At 40.5% G+C, this 21,981-nt stretch overlaps 1 protein-coding gene across 1 annotated transcript in view; it reads right to left on the reverse strand.

The window, feature by feature from the left end:
- Window positions 1–2,445: 2,445 nt before the first annotated feature.
- The window catches only part of CWH43 (cell wall biogenesis 43 C-terminal homolog), a 53,910-nt gene continuing 34,374 nt past the window's right edge, over window positions 2,446–21,981 (reverse strand). Inside the window, exons 13-16 of the mRNA XM_061145988.1 lie at window positions 18,038–18,182; window positions 11,505–11,566; window positions 6,257–6,412; window positions 2,446–2,832 (exon numbers count right to left, since the gene is read on the reverse strand). Of these exons, the coding sequence (XP_061001971.1) occupies window positions 2,754–2,832; window positions 6,257–6,412; window positions 11,505–11,566; window positions 18,038–18,182 (442 nt within the window). The 3' untranslated portion in view covers window positions 2,446–2,753. The remainder of the gene's footprint in view (window positions 2,833–6,256; window positions 6,413–11,504; window positions 11,567–18,037; window positions 18,183–21,981) is intronic.

Consider the following 21,981-nt stretch of genomic DNA (forward strand, 5'->3'; position numbering starts at 1 on the left):
ACGACAGTTATTATCTGTCAGGGACTTAGGAGCAGCTAAGCCAGGTGGCTGGACTTGGGTTTCTCATGAGTTACAGTCAAGATGTGAACAGGGGTTGAAATACAATTTGAAGGTTAGCTGGGGCTGGAGGTGGAAGGTGACTCATTCCCATGGCTGTTGGCAAGAGACCTTGATCCCTCCCCACCTTTCTACCAGGCTGCTCATAACGTGGCACCTGGCTTCTCCCAGATCCAAGAGGTTGAGACTAAGGTAGAAGAAGCCACAGTCTTTTATAACCCAAGCTTGAAAGTCACGTGCCCTCTGCTTCACTTTCTTCTCTTCATCAGAAGTGAGTCACAGCCTGTTATACAGAGTGAAGTCAGTCAGAAAGATAAAACAAGTATCACATATTAACATATATATATGGAATCTAGACAAATGGTACTGATAAATCTATTTGCAGGGTAGGAAGAGTCTCAGACATAGAGAATAGACCTATAGACACAGCAGTGGACACAGGAGAGGATGGGATGAATTGAGAGTAGCAGTGAAATACATTACCATGCGTAAAAAAGACAGCTAATGGAAAGTTGCTGTATAGTGCAAGGAGCTCAGCCTGGTGCTCTGTGACATCCTAGAGGGATGGGAGGGGGTAGGAGGTGGGATGGAGGTTCAAGAGGGAGTGGACATGTGTATACCTATGGCTGATTCATGTTGATGTATGGCAGAAACCAATACAAGATTGTAAAGTAGTTATCCTCCAATTAAAAAAAAATTTTGTTTTTAATTTTAAAAGAAAAGAAGTGAGTCACCAAGTTTACCCCACCCTCAAAAAGAGGCCAGTTAGGTCCCACCTTTTGAAGAAAGTACCAAATCACTTGTTGACACATTTTTAAAACCCTCATAGCAAAACTGGAAATAGAACTGCCATATGACCCAGCAATACCACTCCTGGGCATACACACTGAGGAAACCAGATCTGCAAGAGACACATGCACCCCAATGTTCATCGCAGCACTGTTTATAATAGCCAGGACGTGGAAGCAACCTAGATGTCCATCAGCAGATGAATGGATAAGGAAGCTGTGGTACATATACACCATGGAATATTACTCAGCCGTTAAAAAGAATTCATTTGAATCAGTTCTAATGAGATGGATGAAACTGGAGCCCATTATACAGAGTGAAGTAAGCCAGAAAGATAAAGAACATTACAGCATACTAACACATATATATAGAATTTAGAAAGATGGTAATGATAACCCTATATGCAAAATAGAAAAAGAGACACAGAAGTACAGAACAGACTTTTGAACTCTGTGGGAGAAGGTGAGGGTGGGATGTTTCGAAAGAACAGCATGTATACTATCTATGGTGAAACAGATCACCAGCCCAGGTGGGATGCATGAGACAAGTGCTCGGGCCTGGTGCACTGGGAAGACCCAGAGGAATCGGATGGAGAGGGAGGTGGGAGGGGGGATCGGGATGGGGAATACGTGTAAATCTATGGCTGATTCATATCAATGTATGACAAAACCCACTGAAATGTTGTGAAGTAATTAGCCTCCAACTAATAAAAAAAATAAAAATAAAAGCTGCATTAGCGTTAAAAAAAAAAAAAAAAAACCTTCATAGCGACATCATGTTTCGCATATGGCCATGTGCTCGATACGTTTCTATTAAATAGATCCAAGGAACCTCCTTAGGTTGTGACATAGAACTTTTGGAAATTCTCTTATAATCTTTATCTCTGCCCCCAAAGATCGAACAACATGCAGGGCCTTCTCCAGTTCTAAGATGTATGTGTGCCTTCCTAGGCAACACTCAAATCACCATACCCTGTGGAGATGATGCTGTTGGCTGAATTCTCCCCATCACCCACTGCTTGGTGGTGGGAAGAAAATTCTCTGTGGGACCCCTCTGTGTGCAGAGATGTGTTCCCTGACAGATGTGGCCTGACTGGAGACATTAATGGAGTGTGTCCTGACTGGAGACATCAACAGAGTGTGTCCTTTACAGCCAGGAAGTGATATAAACACAGAGTAGAGACACGATTCTATCACAGCTCAGGGCAGGATGGCGATAGGCATGCTGCAGCTGCTGACTCAGCAGCTGTGTGTATACAGTATTCTTCTAACAATTAGACTTAATCCTTAAACATCTTCCCCCTGCTTTGTCTCAACAGGGATGTAAAGCTGCTTGATTTTTGTAAGTAATCCTTCCGGCTCATTAAAAAAAAAAATCCATTTCCTATTTTTAAGCATTAAAAACTTAAGACATTTTTGTTATTCTATTTCTCATAGTAAAACTTTCTTAGATTACCCCACATTCTATTTTTTTATTTAAAAAATTAAGAAAAACAATTTGGAGAAATGCTTGTATTTCGCAACATATGTTATATTGATAGGCTTCCAGGTGGTGCTAGTGGTAAAGAACCTGCCTGCCATTGCAGGAGACATAAGAGATTCGGGTTCAGTCCCGGTTGGGAAGATCCCCTGGAGGAGGGCATGGCAACCCACTCCAGTATTCTTGCCTGGACAAAGGAGCCTGGCGGGCTACATTCCATGGGGTTGCAAAGAGTCAGTCACAACTGAAGCGACTTAGCACACATGTTATACTGATAGTATTTCCCACTGGGTAGATACTGTATTTTTCCAAAATTGAGGGGTTTTTTTGTGTGTATCTTCCCACTTTAGTTCATCTCTTCTTCTTATCCTATAATATTTTTCTTTTCCTTAGGACTATTCAGTCAGTGAATTCTTATTTTAAATAGTTTATAGAAAGTATTTGGGAGTACTCATATGAAAATGATGATTGTTCTCAAAGTTGTGCCCCTCTTTGTAGGATCCAAATCTAAAAAAAAAAAAAAAGAAAAAGTAATTGATATGTAAAAACTATCCAAAAGATAGGTTCTTATGTAAAATTTCAACCATAATCTATTGTGGCTCACTTATCTATCATAAAACCTGCAGAGATGTGATTAATTTATAAAACAGCAAATGAAGAGGGGAAGAAAAGGATTCATGCCTCTGGAAAAGGCATATTAAGTTTAACCTTCAAAGTACTCATTCCCTGATTACAGATCAGTCCACAAACACAGCTGTTTAAGAATTATTGGCTGATAATATTTGTGAAAAATAAGTCTGGATTTTCTCCTATGCTCAGTTGGAATAATATCCATTTTACAGTTGAAAGGAAGTTATTCATGTTACATGTGTGGATCTATAAAATCTATTTTGGTACATTTGCAACTTTGAAGTCTTCTACAGTGCTCAGGTTCTACAAATTGATGATTTACTTTACCAATGAATACTTAGGTAATTATATAACTCTGGTTGGTATGATGAAATACAAAAAGCACTGGAAAGGAAGCCATGACTCCCTTTTCTTCATCAGCAATTGCAATATCCAAAAAGCCTCAATAATGTAGGAGATAGGAGATCTGTATACTTTGTCATCACAAAACAAAAATAAGAGATATTAAAATTTTGCATAACCTTTTTACTATTCCACAACGAAACCAAGTACTAAGGAAGTAATCAAGGATATACCCAAAGATGTAAAGAGTCCCTTGGAGACTTTCTGTAATAATGAAAGACTAAAGGTACAAAAACCCAATTGGGTAACTAAGTTTGGTATAGCCATATAATGGAATATTATGCGATCATTAATAATATTTTCAGAAGAGTACTTTTTTATAGAAGGAAGTTCATCATATACTCTTTGGATGAAAAAAATTAGATTAACAAATAGAATGAACATATACACACATGTATGTTTCATAAATTTACAAAGCTGGGTGATATACAGATACACAAAATGTCAAAGTGTTAGTCAGTCATTTCCGACTCTGTGACCCCATGGACTATAGCCCTCCAGGCTCCTCTGTCCATGGAACTCTCCAGGCAAGAATACTGGAGTGGGTAGCCATTCCCTTCTCCAGGGGATCTTCCTGATCCAGAGATCAAACCCACTTCTCCTTCATTGCAGGCAGATTCTTTATAGTCTGAGCCACCAGGGAAGCCCATATAGATAAATATACACATATATTTGTGTGATATATATAGATACATATGCAGATAAAAAAGCAAAGATGTATCCAAAAATATTACCAGTGATAATCTTTGAATTGCTGATTTCCCCCTAGAACATAAGCTCCACAGGACAAATATGTGGTCTTATTCACCACGCTGTCCCCAGTTTCCAACATATCTTGATGCTAGCATGGTACTGGCATCATGATAGTCAATGGCTATTTGCTGAATTAAGGAATGGGATTTTTTTTAACTTGGTATTCTTTGGCTCTTTCTATTTTATAAATTTTCATATGTACACATTTTTATAATAAGAAATTTTAAAGCAGGCCTTCTACTTATGCTTCTGTTATTTTCATATTTAAACTGAGTGAGAAAGCAGATCAAACCCTTTCACAGTCGGCTTGGACCAATCTGCAGATGTGATTAGCCAAAAACCCTTTATTTGGACTTCTTAACACTCCTGATATGAGAATAAGGAAACAGGAAAATTTTTTTTTCTTCTCAGATCTTTGAGCTTCCACTTAAGAAGTCACCTCAGTCAACAAAGGGTTTCCCTGATGGCTCAGTTGGTAAAAAATCCATCTGCAATGCAGTAGACCCCGGTTTGATTCCTGGGTCGGGAAGATCTGCTGGAGAAGGGATAGGCTACCCACTGCAGTATTCTTGGGCTTCCCTGGTGGGTCAGCTGGTAAAGAATCTGTCTGCAATGCAGGAAACCTGGGTTCTAATCCCTGGGTTGGGAAGATCCCTTGGAGAAGAGAAAGGTTACCCACTTCAGTATTCTGGCCTGGAGAATTCCACGGACTATACAGTCCATGGGGTCGCAAAGATACAGACAGGACTGAGCGGCTTTCACTTAGTCAACAAAAGGAGGGAAGATTTCTATTTTACTCCTGCTGTTACTGCTACAGATATTGTTGCCACCATTGCAGCTACTGGCTCTGGAGCATTTACCAGGCACTATTTTAGGAACTTCGTGTGTCATTCAAAGCTGAAAAACCCTCAAGAGTCAGGCACTAATGTTTTTCCCATTTTGCAAATGAGATTTGAAGTTCTGAGATGAGAGGTTAAGCAACTTGTCCACAGTTGCCCAGCTGTTCACTGATAAGGCTGAGGCTCGCAAGTGGGCAGCTTCACCCCAGGGCTCGAGCTCTCCACAAGCACATCGCAGTTACAAGGGCAAGGTCAAATACAGCGACTGAAGCCAATCCAGGCTGGGCTCGAGCTCTCCTTAAATCCACTGCCTACACTACAGTACAGTTGTGTCTTGTTGTAAGGAGAGACAAGGAAAAAAAGAGAATACCTAAATGTCACTTTCCCCCCATACAAAATGAGGTCTGAGATGTTTCTATAGCTATTAACTGGTAAAAGTAGTAGAAATGTCAAATAATACTAACAATGTATTGAATATATGATTCATTCTGAGCCTGCTTTGAGATAGATATTGCCTTTCATTATCCAGTCACGGGAGAAGCACAAAGTACTTACTCCAAATCACATGCTTTTTGGCAAACAGATTTCTCAGATAACCTCTATTTAAAACTAAACGGCACCCAATATGTTTCACAGGGTGGAATATCTGTAATGGAAATGAGTGATCCGTTCTCCATAGTCGCAATCATAATTGCACATTAGAATAACCTGCAAAGGCTTTTTTTTAACCCAAAGCCCAGGTATCACCAAGAGGCTCTAATGAATTGGTCTGGGGTGGGACCAGGCAGAGGGAGTTATTAAAAGCTCTCCAGGTGAGTGTTAGTGCAGCCAACACTGAGAATCACAGCAACCCCGTGATGCCAACAGGCTTCCTTCCCATTTGTTGGCTCTGTCACTGACTAGCCACATAACCCTGGTGAAGTTCTGTCATGTTCCTCAGCCTGAGCTTCCTTACCTCCAAAATGGGCATAACGAGAAGACCGATCCGAAGAGGATTATGGAGATAGCACCTGACACACCCAGGACAGGGTCTGGGTCGCAGCAACCCTTTAATATTAGCATTTACAATGGCGATGTGGGACCATGTGGTCGGTTGTACCTGAGGCTGGGACTTCAGCACGTTTCTTTGTCTCAGAGAGCGGGGACCATAACTTCAGCCCAAGTGAGATGTTATAAAGTTTACCAGGAGCTCCTTACGTGAATAAACCTCTAAAATCTAATTGGCAGCTCACTGTGAGGTACTATTTATGACCCTAGAGGGGATGCATGAGCTGATAGCTCTAGTTCACATAAAGGAACTCACTCACCTGGGATTGAAGTGAATTTTCTCTGGAACTTCCCTATGGTCTGTGACCACTTTCTGGTTGTCTCTATAATTAATTGGGTCATCAGGAATCCTAAATTTGGCTACCTGAATTTCAGAGTCACTCAGTTCAGCGTGGGAGATTCTTGCATAACCCAATCTGTAGCAGAAAGAGAAATGGTTTGTAAAGATTTTATCATCATACTGAAGTCTGATGAGATCTGGCAGATAATACTTGCACTAATAAATCAGTTTCCTATTTCTAACTGTATATCACTAGAATGAACTTGATTTACTACTCTAAATATTTACCAAAATATTTATTTTATGATATAAATGGATAAGGAACATGCACATAGATTTAATTAACATAATTGGCAACCTTACTCTACTTTTTTATAGTAACTAACAAATATTCTATATATATAAATTGCCTCTCACATAATTGTTTTGTGTCAGTGGCAGGAATTCTCCAGAATTCCTGGAGAATTTAGGAGCAAAATCCTCCATAATTTAGGAGCATAGTCCTAAATTTTTTTTTACCTTAAAAAAAAAATCCAAAGACCACATGCACATTTTCATTCACAATTAAACATCTAAAGAAAAGATTTTTAATGGCTGAAAGCATCAATTCTTCAGTGCTCAGCCTTCTTTATGATCCAAAGAACTGGACTGCCAAAGAATTGATGCTTTCAAACTGTGGTGCTGGAGAAGACTCTTGAGAGTCCCTTAAACAGTAAGGAGATCAAACCAGTCCTTCCTAAAGGAAATCAACCCTGAATATTCATTGGAAGGACTGATGCTAAAGCTGAAGCTACAATACTTTGGCCACCTGATGCAAAGAGCTGACTCATTGGAGAAGACCGTGATGCTGGGAAAGATTGTGGGTATGATCAGAAGGGGGCTACAGAAGATGAGATGGTTGGATGGCATCACTGACTCAGTGGGTATGAGTGTGAGGAAGCTCTGGGAGATGGTGAAGGACAGAGAAGCCTGGCGTGCTTGCAGTCCATGGGGTCGCAAAAAGTCGGACATGACTTAGCAATTGAACAACAACGTCTGAAAAACTGCACGTTTTTAATGTCTGGAAAAAGAAATGTACATCCTGCTTTTGCTTCAAGCTTTCAGTTCTCCAGGAATTTCAAAGCACTTTGTAGATGTTATCCAAATAGTTATCAGAAGCTCAGATGGAAAAATGGGGGAACCATGAACAGCCAAGAATTAGTTTTATTTATAGTTTGCCTCTTTAAAAGTCAGCTTCAGTCTGACTTTTATTCAAAGAACAAATATATTCATTTGTTCATTATTCAAAGAATAAATATATATCAAGTCCCTACTACATGGAGGCATTGTTCTAAGTATTGGAAACAAACAGTAACTAAAACAAATTTCTTGCCCTCATAGAGTTTCCATTCTAATTGAGGAGGACAAATATATGTATATATGTATGGTGATAAGTACCCAAGTACTGTGGGATAACAAGCAGAGGACAGAGGACAGAAAACACTTGTGGCAAAGATTATTATTCTATAATGAATGGTCAGAGCATACCTTTCTGACAGAGTGACATTTGAACAAAAAGCTGAATGAAGTGAGGGAGCAAGCCACACAGGTATTGGAGGAAGGGTGTTCTTGGGAACGGGAACAGCAAATGCAAAGGTCCTGAGGTCAAATGTACTTGGTTTTTCTGAGAACCAGCTCCACAATGACTGGAATGGAGGGTCGAAGGGGAACCTGAGTTTGCATGGGGTAGCAGATGATGCAAAGCCTTCCTAACAGACTTCAGAGTTTCTCTGAGAGTGAGAGGGGGCATTGTGCAGAGATGCAGTGGCTATGGTGTAGAGAGCAGACATCAAGGTAACAGTCAAAGAAGAGAGACCAGTTAGAAGGGCACAGAGATAACTTAGATGAAAGACCAACAGGGGCTTGGGCCACAGTGGCAGAGGGAGGAACACCTCTGTAGCCCCATCCAGAATAGAGACAGAAACCCAGAGCTGGAAGAAGTGGAGAAGCAAGCCTGCCCACACGGCAGATGAGAGCAGCACAATCTCAGCGTCAGACGTGGGTCTGAGCTGTCTGACAGGTTAACGCATTTGTCTAAACGCTCAAGTCCCAATTCTGTGTAGCTCCCTGTAATTTAGCATTACTCTGTCATAAATCTAGGTCATTTATTTCCCAAATCTCTAAGATCAAAGTTTAACCCATTTCAAAGATTCTGCCTTCAAAAATCCACTGAAGATAAGGAACCTGACAATCTAAATCTTCTACCAAAGCAGAGAATCTTTCACTGTTGTTCAGTAAGTATTTATTAAGTGCCTACTGAGAGCAGGGCATTGAATTAGATGATCCAGGTAAAGTTTATAGAATTGGTTTTCTGGACAGAAACTGAATAACAGTAGTCCCTAACTGCATTAATTTTGATATTTTCAAAATTACCTTCCCATCTGTTACAGACTAAATGTGTCTCGTCCCCCCAGATTCATATGTTGAAGCCCTAAACCCCACCCCCTGCCCTGTGCAGCCACATTTTGACCTCTAAGGAAGTAATTAAGTTAAATGAAGTGGGGTAGGTCCCTGATCCAATAGCATTAGTGTCCTTATAGGAAGCATATTGGCTTCCCTGGTAGCTTAGTGGTAAAGAATGCACCTGCCAATGCAAGAGATGTGGGTTCAAACCCTGGGTCAGGAAGATCCCCTGGAGAAGAGAATGGCAACCCACTCCAGTATTGTTGCCTGGGAAATCCCACGGACAGAGGAGCCTGGCGGGCTGCAGTCCCTGGGGTTCCAAAGAGTTGGACACACCTTGGTGACTAAACAACAACAAAAGGAAGAGATCACGGAACATGCGTGCTCTTTCCCTCTGTCCCCAAAACCATAAGAAAATTAATTTCTGTTGTTAAAGATACCCAGTCTATTGTACTTTTGTTATGACAACCTGAGCAGTTTAAGATACCATCTCTCACAGTCACAGTCACTATATGTGTGTGTGTTTGTGCACGCACATTGCGCTCAGTTGCTCGGTCATGTCTGACTCTTTGCCACCCCATGGACTGTAGTTCGATAGGCTCCTCTGTCCATGGAATTTTCCAGGCAAGAATACTGGAGTGGGTTGCCATTTCCTACTCCAGGGGATCTTCCTGAACCAGGGATTGAACCCACATCTCTTGAGTCTCCTGCATTGGCAGGCAGATTGTTTACCACTGTGCCACCTGGGAAGCCATATGTATGTATTTATATGTCCAAAAATACTGCCATCCCACTCTCCTAAGGAGAAAAGGAAGGTTTGGGGCCACAAATATACAAACAGAGCCCAGTGATTAGTTATTATGGGCACTGGTACTACAAATACCCCTGTTAGTTGGCAACTAACAATTTTTACATTTTGAACTTATACCTATTTCAATCTATATCATAAACTGTTTTCTAGAGACTCTAATGGCCAACATCCGCTGGATCATCAAAAAAGCAAGAGAGTTCCAGAAAAACATCTATTTCTGCTTTATTGACTATGCCAAAGCCTTCGATTGTGTGGATCACAATAAACTATGGAAAATTCTGAGAGAGATGGGCATACCAGACCACCTGACCTGCCTCTTGAGAAACCTGTATGCAGGTCAGGAAGCAACAGTTAGAACTAGACATGGAACAACAGACTGGTTCCAAATAGGAAAAGGAGTATGTCAAGGCTGTATACTATCACCCTGCTGATTTAACTTATATGCAGAGTATATCATGAGAAATGCTGAGCTGGAGGAAGCACAAGCTGGAATCAAGATTGCCAGGAGAAATATCAATAACCTCAGACATGCAGATGACACCACCCTTATGGCAGAAAGTGAAGAGGAACTAAAAAGCCTCTTGATGAAAGTGAAAGAGGAGAGTGAAAAAGTTGGCTTAAAGCTCAACATTCAGATAACTAAGATCATGGCATCTGGTCCCATCACTTCATTGCAAATAGATGGGGAAACAGTGGAAACAGTGTCAGACTTTATTTTTTTGGGCTCCAAAAGCACTGCAGATGGTGATTGCAGCCATGAAATTAAAAGACACTTACTCCTTGGAAGGAAAGTTATGACCAACCTAGATAGCATATTAAAAAGCAGAGACATTACTTTGCCAACAAAGGTTGTCTAGTCAAGGCTATGGTTTTTCCAGTAGTCATGTATGGATGTGACAGCTGGATGGTGAAGAAAGCTGAGCACCGAAAAATTGATGCTTTTGAACTGTGGTGTTGGAGAAGACTCTTGAGAGTCCCTTGGACTGCAAGAAGATCCAACCAGTCCATCCTAAAGGAGATCAGTCCTGGGTGTTCACTGGAAGGACTGATGCTGAAGCTGAAACTCCAATACTTTGGCCACCTCATGCGAAGAGCTGACTCATTGGAAAAGACCCTGATGCTGGGAGTGATTGGGGGCAGGAGGAGAAGGGGATAACAGAGGATGAGATGGCTGGATGGCATCACCGACTTGATGGACATGAGTTTGAGTAAACTCCGTGAGTTGGTGATGGACAGGGAGGCCTGGCGTGCTGCGATTCATGGGGTCGCAAAGAGTTGGACACAACTGAGCGACTGAACTGAACTGAACTGAATATCCCCATTAAAGTAACCACTTTAATATGAATTTAAACAGAAGTAGTATTTTCAATCTGAGATATCAGTCTCTTCTTTTGGTATTAAACTGCCCTTTGCTTTGTTTAAAGAAACACTGCCTTCAAAACAGATTTACAGTTACATGCTTGAATTTTGAGATTTTTCAGCTGTACTATTTTGGAATTTTATATATATGGATAATGTTCACTTTTTTATATGGGGTGATCTTTTTTAAAAAATATAATCTACCTAAAGAGCTCACCACAACATAGCAGTGGCTCTACCTTACCCAAGATTACATGATTAGAAGTCAGCAAAGCTGGCATTCAAGCCCAGGGTTCATGCTGTTTCTACCATGTCATACAGTCAAAAATGGTGCCATTCCTAACATGTTTTGACAGTTAACAGTTACCATGCTTAACAGCTTACACAGTTTCCTCTTTGTATAATTAATGTTGATTTGCTTAGCCATTAACTCTTTCTCAAATCATTAGGCCATGCCCTGAAGAAAATGTTAAATTGGGTAACTAACCAAATCAATCTTTATGAAAAGTAACAAAATTAATTAATTGCTTCCATAAAGTTTTTCCTTCCAGGATAGACCCAAAAGATCACAGTAATAACAGATTCAGAAGAACAACTCTCAAACACCTATGCTTACCTGATCAGCCCTCGATACATAATGTATTCACACCATCTGTCTTGATCTGTGCTGTCAATATCCTAACGATGGAGAGAGAAGAGAATGTTTAAAGCATTAAAAACAGTGCTCTATTTTTAATTGCCAGGGAAATGTGTGAACTGCAGTAATAAATATGCCTTTCTTTGTACATGCTATTTACTCCACCTGACTCCTACTGATGTTTTAAGGTCCAAATTATTTATTCATTCTACAGATACTTCCAAAACACCTACCTTTTCCCCTTCTAGCCCCTGTAAAACAGGAAGGTGGTCTAGAGAGGGAGTTAAGCAAGTAAATTGGTAATTACTACAGAGCACGTGGCTCCCCACAGCTTCCCGAGTCTCGCATCCCAAGCGGAACTGAGTACCTGCTCCTCGGTCATCCTGTGTAGTCCTGCAGGTCCACCAGCTACACCATTCTGCTTAACTGTCTACAGTCTCCAGTCTCCCCTGCCTGAGCAGAGAGCCTCTTAATCACCTTGGCTCCCTGGTGCTTAGCATGAAGCCTGGCATCTGGCAAGAGTTCAGTCTGTATTTGTTAAATGGACTCATTGGAAAAACACACATTTTGGGAGTAATCATGAGTCTCTTAGATGTAGAAAGCTTGAGACCAGCATTATTTTTCAATAGAAAATCAGAACACAAGCATTTTTTGCTATTATGTATTAGGAAAACTCTAAACAGGGAGCTTTTATACTAAAGAAAACTTCATTTTCTGCTTTTAAAAAATATACCTTACTTTTTACTATTTTGACTAAATTTTACTATTAAATATAATTTAAATATATTTTTAAATAACTAAAAGAATACACACAATTTATTATGTATTTATAAATTTTTTTCTTAAGACTGGTAGTGGACACATAAATGCTAGTTTTTTTTCTTTGGCCCCTCTGTGTAGCTTGTGAGATATCAGTTCCTGACCAGGGGTTGAATCCTTGGGCCACAGCAGTGAAAGCCTGGAATCCTAACCACTAGACCACCAGGGAACTATGGATTCTTATTAATTAATCTTTACTATTATTTACATATCACATACATACAATATGACTTTTGTATGTGTAGAACCTAGATGCCCATCAGCAGATGAATGGATAAGGAAGCTGTGGTACATATACACCATGGAATATTACTCAGCCGTTAAAAAGAATTCATTTGAACCAGTCCTAATGAGATGGATGAAGCTGGAGCCCCTTATACAGAGTGAAGTAAGCCAGAAAGATAAAGAACATTACAGCATACTAACACATATATATGGAATTTAGAAAGATGGTAACGATAACCCTATATGCAAAACAGAAAAAGAGACACAGAAATACAGAACAGACTTTTGAACTCTGTGGGAGAAGGTGAGGGTGGGATATTTCAAAAGAACAGCATGTATACTATCTATGGTGAAACAGATCACCAGCCCAGGTGGGATGCATGAGACAAGTGCTCGGGCCTGGTGCACTGGGAAGACCCAGAGGAATCGGGTGGAGAGGGAGGTGGGAGGGGGGATCAGGATGGGGAATACGTGTAAATCCATGGCTGATTCATATCAATGTATGACAAAACCCACTGAAATGTGGTGAAGTAATTAGCCTCCAACTAATAAAAATAAATAAATAAATAAAAGAAAAATTATAATAAATTTTAAAAATTAAATTTTTAAAAATTAAATTTAAATGGTTAAGACTCTGCACTTCCACTGCAGGGGGCACAGGTTCAATCTCTGGTTGGGGAGTTCCACATGGCACACAGCAGGGAAAAAAAAAAAAAGAAAAAAATTTTAATATTTTAATGATGAAAAAAGCAAATATATTTTAAAAGTACTGCTCTGGCTTGCCTTGGGAAGAGATAAAAATTTAGTCATTTACCTGTATGTAGTGGGAATAATCAATTAGGAATATGTTTTACTATCTTTTTATTTTACTAGATTTTTTTTAAAAGATGCTCTCAAATTTTAAGACTGCAGAATTTAAATACTCATTTCTTAAAGAGGAATATCTATTCACTCAAGCATTTATGATTAAAACTCCTCTCTGCATTAATAAAGTTCCTAATAGATAAAATTATATAAGAATCTGCTGCCAATCTTGACACAGTTTCTGACCATGACAGTGGAACCCAACAGAGTATTAAATTAAAATGAAATAAAATTCCTCTTCCCTGCACACACACACACACACACACACACACACACACACACACACACACACTCCCTCTCTTACTAGGATACAATCAATTCTTTCTTAAACTTGCCAAATATCATCTTGTCTAATATTCTCCTATACTTTATAGACCATGTACTTACATGTTTATCTAATACGATTTTATACAGTCAGACATACATAATACAAATATATAGCTACCCCTTATTGAGTGCATCCTATATACAAAGCTGAGGGCTTTTTAGACATTATCTTATCTTACATCCTCATGACAACCCCATGATAGGTATTATTATCCCTACTTTACAGATGGTTAACCAGAAAGGTTAAGTAACTTGCCCCAAGGTCACAAAGCTGGTAAATGTGACACCAGATAGGCTAGTGTATGAAGAGATTACATGGAGAGAGAGGCCCACCCAGCAGCCAGCAACCAGCACCAAGGCCCAGACAAGTGAGTGGGGAACATGTCAGAACCCCTAGCCACAGACACCAGCTGACTACACGAGTAAACTCAGGCAAGAACAGAACACCACTCAGCAGACCCACAGAGTCATGAGGTTATTAGGCCACTGTTCTTTTTAAGCCACTAAGGTTTGTAGCTTTCACAGTGATACACAGCAATGAATAGCTAATGCAGCGCCTGTGACTCTACACTCCAGATTTTCCTCTTATTCTTCTGATCTCTCAGTTCAGTTCAGTCGCTCAGTCATGTCCGACTCTTTGCGACCCCATGAATTGCAGCATGCCAGGCCTCCCTGTCCATCACAAACTCCCAGAGTTTACTCAAACTTGTGCCCATCAAGTCAGTGAAGCCATCCAGCCATCTCATCCTCTGTCGTCCCCTTCTCCTCCTGCCCCCAATCACTCCCAGTATCAGGGTCTTTTCCAATGAGTCAACTCTTCGCATGAGGTGGCCAAAGTATTGGAGTTTCAGCTTCAGCATCAGTCCTTCCAATGAACACCCAGGACTGATCTCCTTTAGGATGGACTGGTTGGATCTTCTTGCAGTCCAAGGGACTCTCAAGAGTCTTCTCCAACACCACAGTTCAAAAGCATCAATTTTTCGGTGCTCAGCTTTCTTCACAGCCCAACTCTCACACCCATACATGACCACTGGAAAAACCATAGCCTTGACTAGACAACCTTGGTTGGCAAAGTAATGTCTCTGCTTTTTAATATGCTATCTAGGTTGGTCATAACTTTCCTTCCAAGGAATGAGCGTCTTTTAATGTCATGGCTGCAATCACCATCTGCAGTGCTTTTGGAGCCCAAAAAAATAAAGTCTGACACTGTTTCCACTGTTTCCCCAACTATTTCCCATGAGGTGATGGGACCAGATGCCATGATCTTAGTTATCTGAATGTTGAGCTTTAAGCCAACTTTTTCACTCTCCTCTTTCACTTTCATCAAGAGGCTTTTTAGTTCCTCTTCACTTTCTGCCATAAGGGTGGTGTCATCTGCATGTCTGAGGTTATTGATATTTCTCCTGGCAATCTTGATTCCAGCTTGTGCTTCTTCCAGCCCAGCGTTTCTCATGATGTACTCTACATATCAGTTAAATCAGCAGGATGACAATATACAGCCTTGATGTACTCCTTTTCCTATTTGGAACCAGTCTGTTGTTCCATGTCTAGTTCTAACTGTTGCTTCCTGATCTGCATACAGGTTTCTCAAGAGGCAGGTCAGGTGGTCTGGTATTCCCATCTCTCTCAGAATTTTCCACAGTTTATTGTGATCCACACAGTCGAAGGCTTTGGCATAGTCAATAAAGCAGAAATAGATGTTTTTCTGGAACTCCCTTGCTTTTTCAATGATAAAGCGGATGTTGGCAATTTGATCTCTGGTTCCTCTGCCTTTTCTAAAACCAGCTTGAAGTTCACGGTTCACGTATTGCTGAAGCCTGGCTTGGAGAATTTTGAGCATTACCTTACTAGCGTGTGAGATGAGTGCAATTGTGCGGTAGTTTGAGCATTCTTTCGGATTGCCCTTCTTAGGGATTGGAATGAAAACTGACCTTTTCCAGTCCTGTGGCCCCTGCTGAGTTTTCCAAATTTGCTGGCATACTGATTGCAGCACTTTCACAGCATCATCTTTCAGGATTTGAAATAGCTCAACTGGAATTCCATCACATCTACTAGCTTTGTTCCTTTTGTGTTCTCTATAATAATGTGTCACCATCATAAACCCTCCCTCTGACCAAAGCCAAAATTAGGAGTCCACCTTGACTCCACTTCTGCCTTATCCACTAGGGCAGAGATTAACTCATCTCCCTAATATATGCCTTGTCCCATTCCAAAGTTGTAGGATTTTTAGCTAGGTCTAAGAGTATCAAGATTCAATATTGCAGCGCATCTCGGTGCTCTATGATGACCTAGATGGGTGGGATGGGGTAAGTTAGGAAGGAGGTCCAACAGAGAGGGGATATATGTATGATTATAACTGATTCACTTCACTGTACAGCAGAAACCAACACAACATTTAAAGTAAGTATATTCCAACAAAAAAAAAATTTAAACAAGAGAATCAATCTAGCACAACATTGTAAATAAACTATACTTCAACTACAAAAAGAGAAAAAAAATTAAATATTGCATCTCTCAGGCTTCCCAGGTGGCACCAGTGGTGAAGAACCCACCTGCCAATGCAGGAGACATATGAGACGAGGGTTTGATCTGAGTGGGAAAGATCCCGTGGAGGAGGGCATGGAAACCCACTGCAATATTCTTGCCTGGAGAATCCCCATGGACAAAGGAGCCGTGGGCTACAGTCTATATGGTCACACAGACTTAGACACAACTGAAGCGACTTAGCACACATGCACGTACACTGCATCTCTCAATTTCCTGAACAGTGAGATATGGCCAACGACTAAATTCTAATCAACGAAATGTAAGTATGAGTGTTGGAGTTTGCCTTAGAGAGAACTTGTATACGCTCCTGGCCCCTTCTTGATCCCCTCCTCTATCTTGCTAACTAGAACAAGGATGTGGCCATCTTGGAACATGAAGCAAATTTGGGCGTGGAGGCCTTGTAATAAGGAGCCTCAAAATAGAAGGAGCACATTCTCAATATCCCCAAGGACCATCCTCGCAGTAAATCACCTCGCAGACATTCACATAAAGAAACATACCTCTCTTATTTAAGCCACTGTCATTTTGCTTTCTCACATACAGAAAACTTGCATCATGCCACACTCTCTCACCTTCTCTTTAAGCACTTGATGAGATGGATAAGCCTTTTTGTTTGCAGATATTCTCTCAAGACAATGAACTAAGAAGAGACATGTAAAGGACCAAGAAATTTACATAGGGTTTAACTAAATATAACAATTACATTTCTCTTTATAAATTAATGCATTTGGGACTTTCCTGGTGATCCAGTGGCTAAGGCACGTCACTCTCAATGCAGGGGGTCCCAGTTCGATTCCTGGTCAGGGAATGCAATCCCACATGTCACAGCAAAGATCAAAGATCCTGAGTGCTACAACTAAGACCCAGTGCACCCATATAAATAATTTTTTTTAAAAAAGATCCATTGCTATTTTCTAACAAATAAATAAAAATAAAATAATGCATTTAACATTCTAGTGTATATATATATATATATCTCAAGGATTTAACTGTCAGTTTCCCAGAGCATGATTATATCTGGATACACCAACAAATTCAACCATTTGAGACCTGAGGAGTTAAGGACAAACTCAGTGTCATTTAGTGAGGCCCTGATCAGCCAGCCTTTCTATATGACATATTATCTTCTACCCTCATCATGATTAACCTGCACAATGTGACCGATTGTATTTTCTAAACATGGCTACAGTAATCCACCTTCCATAGAGTATTCTTATGTGAATTTGACACTCGCCTCACCAAGAGATGGGGTTTATGTTTTGTTCACTTGAATGTAAGCAGGCTTGTGATGACGACAGACATGATACTATATGACTGACAAGGTCGTACAAGACCATACAGCTTCTTCCTGGGTCTCTTGGGACACTCACTTTTAGAACCCAGCCATCATGCAAGGAGGAAGCCTAAGAAGCCTACAGAGAAGAACCAGGACTCTGAGTCCAAAGCCCCACCAACTTGCCCCTTACGAGTCATCTGCAAAGTGGCTCCTCCGTCCCCAGCTGAGCCACCTCTCTGTGGCACAGACATGAGCTGTCCCCACTGGGTCTTGTCCAATTTGCAGATTCATGAGCAGAGAGACGAACACTATTTAAAGCCAGTATGTTTTGGTAGTTTTCCATGCAGCAGTTAGATAATCAAGATACATATTAAAATGTTGGGTTGGGTTTTTTGAAACCTGAAGAAGCAACACTTTATTTAAGAAACTGGAACACCTATTAAGGTTGTGTTACCTTCACATTGCCGTGTTTAATGAGCTGTAGATAATCTCTGGAACCAGGTGCTGATGTGATATATCCCAGGAATATCACTTGCTCAGAGCTATTTTTCAGTAGTTTCGAAACAGCAATAGCTTGAAGTTTCCTGTCGAGGTCATCTCTGAAAAAATGCCAAAATATACCTCTTTATTGTATGTGCAAAACAATTCAAAAAAAATACTAGGTACCTAAGTTTCCAAATAATATCTTCAAACAGTGTGCAAACCCAGAATAATTCCTATTAGGACACATTAACTTCAGTTCAGTTGTCGTTCAGTCATGTCTGACTCTTTGCAACCCCATGGACTGTAGCACGCCAGGCTTCCCTGTCCATCACCAACTCCCGGAGCTTGCTTAAACTCATGTTCATTGAGTTGGTGATGCCATCCAACCATCTCATCCTCTGTCGTCCCCTATCCTTCTGCCTTCAATCTTTCCCAGCATCAGGGTCTTTTCCAAGGAGTCAGTTCTATGCATCAGGTGGCCAAAGTAAAGGGGTTTCAGCTTCAGCATCAGTCCTTCCAATGAATATTCAGGACTGATTTCCTTTAGGATGGACTGCTTGGATCTCCTTGCAGTCCAAGGGACTCTCAAGAGTCTTCTCCAACACCACAGTTCAAAAGCATCAATTCTTCAGTGCTCAGCTTTCTTTATGGTCCAACTCTCACATCCATACATGACCACTGGAAAAACCACAGCTTTGACTGTTATGTAAATGAGTAAGACAGCTATTGTGCTTCAACTGAGCAGCTAATAAAATTTTTACTAAGAATGATATAACCTTTCCCCACAAATCATTTGGAATCGAGTGGACTTAAATAACTAAAAGCAGCATTTGTTCAACTTTTCATCCGAGGAAATTATATTAATAATCTTAAGACTTGGTCATTGATATTAGAGCTAAAGATTAGGAGTTTAAAAAAATCGAGGAGTAAGAAGGAGAATCCTAATATTCACAGAACACACCAGGCTTGTTAACCTACTCAACTCTTTCAACTGAACACTTTCTAAAAGCCTCCATAGCTCTCCTGGTCAAATACTAGCTAAGCATGCTGCTTTTATTATGTTGAGCACTCTAAGTGTGTAACTGACAATCAGGCAGGTACATCAAGCTTTTGGGGGGTTATCGTCAGTCTGGGGAAAAATAGGGACATCATAGTTGGTATGATCCAGAGAGGAAAAGTGAAACCACTCTAGGCATTTCAAACGAAGTGAATTTAATATAGCGGATTGGCTACTAGGTGACAGGAAGCCAACTAGGACTCAGTGAGGCAACTGGAGTTGAGTGAGAAATGACTACCACCTTGAGGGCCAGAGGGACAACAGGAAGAGGTGATATTCCCAGAATCCACAAGCCAGTACTAGCTGATGGGAAATGGTACTATGGAGAAGGCTACTTAGAAGGATCTGCTACCACTGAAGGAGGAGTTGGAGCCACAGTGGAGACTCAGCTGCTGCCATAGACAACAAGGAAAGCAGAGAGAGGGAATGAGAAGTACTCTATCTCCTCCCCTCCTCCAGCCCTCCAGCCTTGCATTAGTGCATTCCATTGGCTCAACCTATTCAGAAGCCAGAAGGCAACAGACTCTGGGAAATGTGGTTTCCAGCACTCTGTAGCTGGAAGGGAGATGAACCAGGAATGGATCCAAGAGCAAACAGGCAGTAGACCAACACAGGCATTTAGAGAGTAAGACAGCTAATGTGCACACTTGGTTGCTCAGTAATGTCCGACTCTTCGCAACCCCATGGACTGCATGGCCTGCCAGGCTCTTCTGTCCATGGGATTAGCCCGGCAAGAATCCAGGAGATCCTCCCAACCCAGGGATTGACCCCAAGTCTCCTGTGGCTCCTACACTGGCAGAAAGATTCTTTACCACTGAGCCACCTGGGAAGCAGAAGACAGCTAATACATGACCATTAAGAAACAGCAGTGGGAAAGGAAGACAGAGAGAGATCACCAAGGACTGAGAAGATTGGAAAAAACTCACTGAAGTAGAAGACAGGACTACACTTATCCATTCTTATGCACAGACAGCTGAGCACTATCAAAAGATGTCTCAAGAAGTAGAAGAGTAAAAGAATGACCATTTGTTGAACATCTTTGCCCAGATCCATTGCCAACCCTTCTCTATGCCCTGGAGGATGAACCCAGCATATTTCTTCTCATGGGCTCCCTTGTCTGCTAATTTCCAGTGAGGTCTGGCCAAGTGAAGACACTAGCAGGAGATGAACAGGTAGGAAGAGAGAGAAGTTGGGATATTTCTTCCCCAGGAGCTGCATTCTTCATGCCCGGTGGCCCTTTTCTGGTTCAAGATCAAACAGGGCTCTGAGAACACTGTTTCTCTCTCTGTCCCTTCAGCCTTAAGTATCATAATGATTCTCCACTGTTAACTAGTGTTTGAGTTCCTTAGCATCTCTTACCTATTCCCCTGACCCTTCCAACATCTTTGTAAGTAGCCCCTTCATTAGGTCTGCAGTGAGTTCTGTTCCTCCTGACACCTTCTGACAGCTGGGATTCAAATCAAGTCTAGAGCCTGCCAAAGCTACTGCTCCACAGATAGAAAGTTTTCATTCAAATATGTTTTAGCAATATATTATTGGAAAATAATCTATGAATTTGGCTTTACATTTTCTCAGGAGACAAATTTCATCCAGTGATAATAATTAAAATGTGTATATATATATATAGCTATAAAGAAAGAGGAGGGGCTAGGAGAGAGGGAGAAACACAGGGCGACTGAATGCATGTTTTATGTTTCCTCATCTGTGGATGTGGGCTGAAAAAACTAATTTTATCTGATTTTCAGAGACAAGGGAGCTATAACTCACTGAGTTTACCTTACAACAGAACCAAAACTATAACTACAGACTACAGGTTCTGCACGCGTTTGTACATTTGTATATTTGTTCTTCTTTGTACATTTCTGCCTGTTATGGGGGGAAAAAAACACAGTAATTAAGTGGTGACTCAGTTAATTACCTAAAATAATACCAATTTTAGTTATGGTGTATACCTAAATAATTAAGGAATGCCACTGTTTTCTGTTAATTGGTTGTAAAGACATTTGTATAGTCGGTAATTTTAGAAATCCCATTGAATCAACTGATAACATGCATAAGCATTTTGTAATTCATTCTTAATATTAATCTGATTTCATATTTATAAGCCATAATGACTAGAAAGTGAAATCTTTAAATATTTATTCAGAATTAAAAATTTTCTGTAGTATTATAGAAAACAACGGCAACAGAAATATGTAATGGTGGCTTTACAAGCTATCTGAAGTGTGAACTTTCTCATGTCACTTGTTGGGCATGGCCGAGGCTCTAAGGGAAAAGACTGCACCCAGCACTGTGCTTGGGACATGACAGATGCTTGATTTGTGTTTGATAAATAATCTTTTAAGCTGCCCAATGTACCACACATTTAGAGGTGTCCAATTTAGTTTCATAATAATGGCCAGTATTAATTGAGCAGTTACTCTAGTCTTATACTTTTCATGATAAAACTATTCATAAATATATCTTATTTCATTCCCACAAGAATCCTATGAGATAGGATTATTGCTCCTAATTTAGAGAGAAAACTCAGACTTAAGGTAGTTAACACATTTGGTGATGGATACACCTTGAATTAGGATTCAGACCAGATTGTCTGATTTCAGGTTCTGGAGTTTCCTGTTCTTTGCCATTTAACCAGACTACTTCCCTCCCTGAAGTGACAACTCCTCAATAGACGTTTGTTCTTATCATTACTGCTATTGTTGTCATCATTATTAAATCACGAGAGTAAGCTAGCAAGCAAAGGTACATTGTTAGTTACAGAGAGTTAAATATATGGTTAATAGAGTTAGAAAAGGTAGTTCTTCTCTGCTCTTTTCCAAACAATTTGAGGGCTGTCTTTTGTTCTCTCTTCCCTC

Source organism: Dama dama, chromosome 6 (assembly GCF_033118175.1).
Source record: "Dama dama isolate Ldn47 chromosome 6, ASM3311817v1, whole genome shotgun sequence".
In the NCBI taxonomy this organism is placed as follows: domain Eukaryota; kingdom Metazoa; phylum Chordata; class Mammalia; order Artiodactyla; family Cervidae; genus Dama; species Dama dama.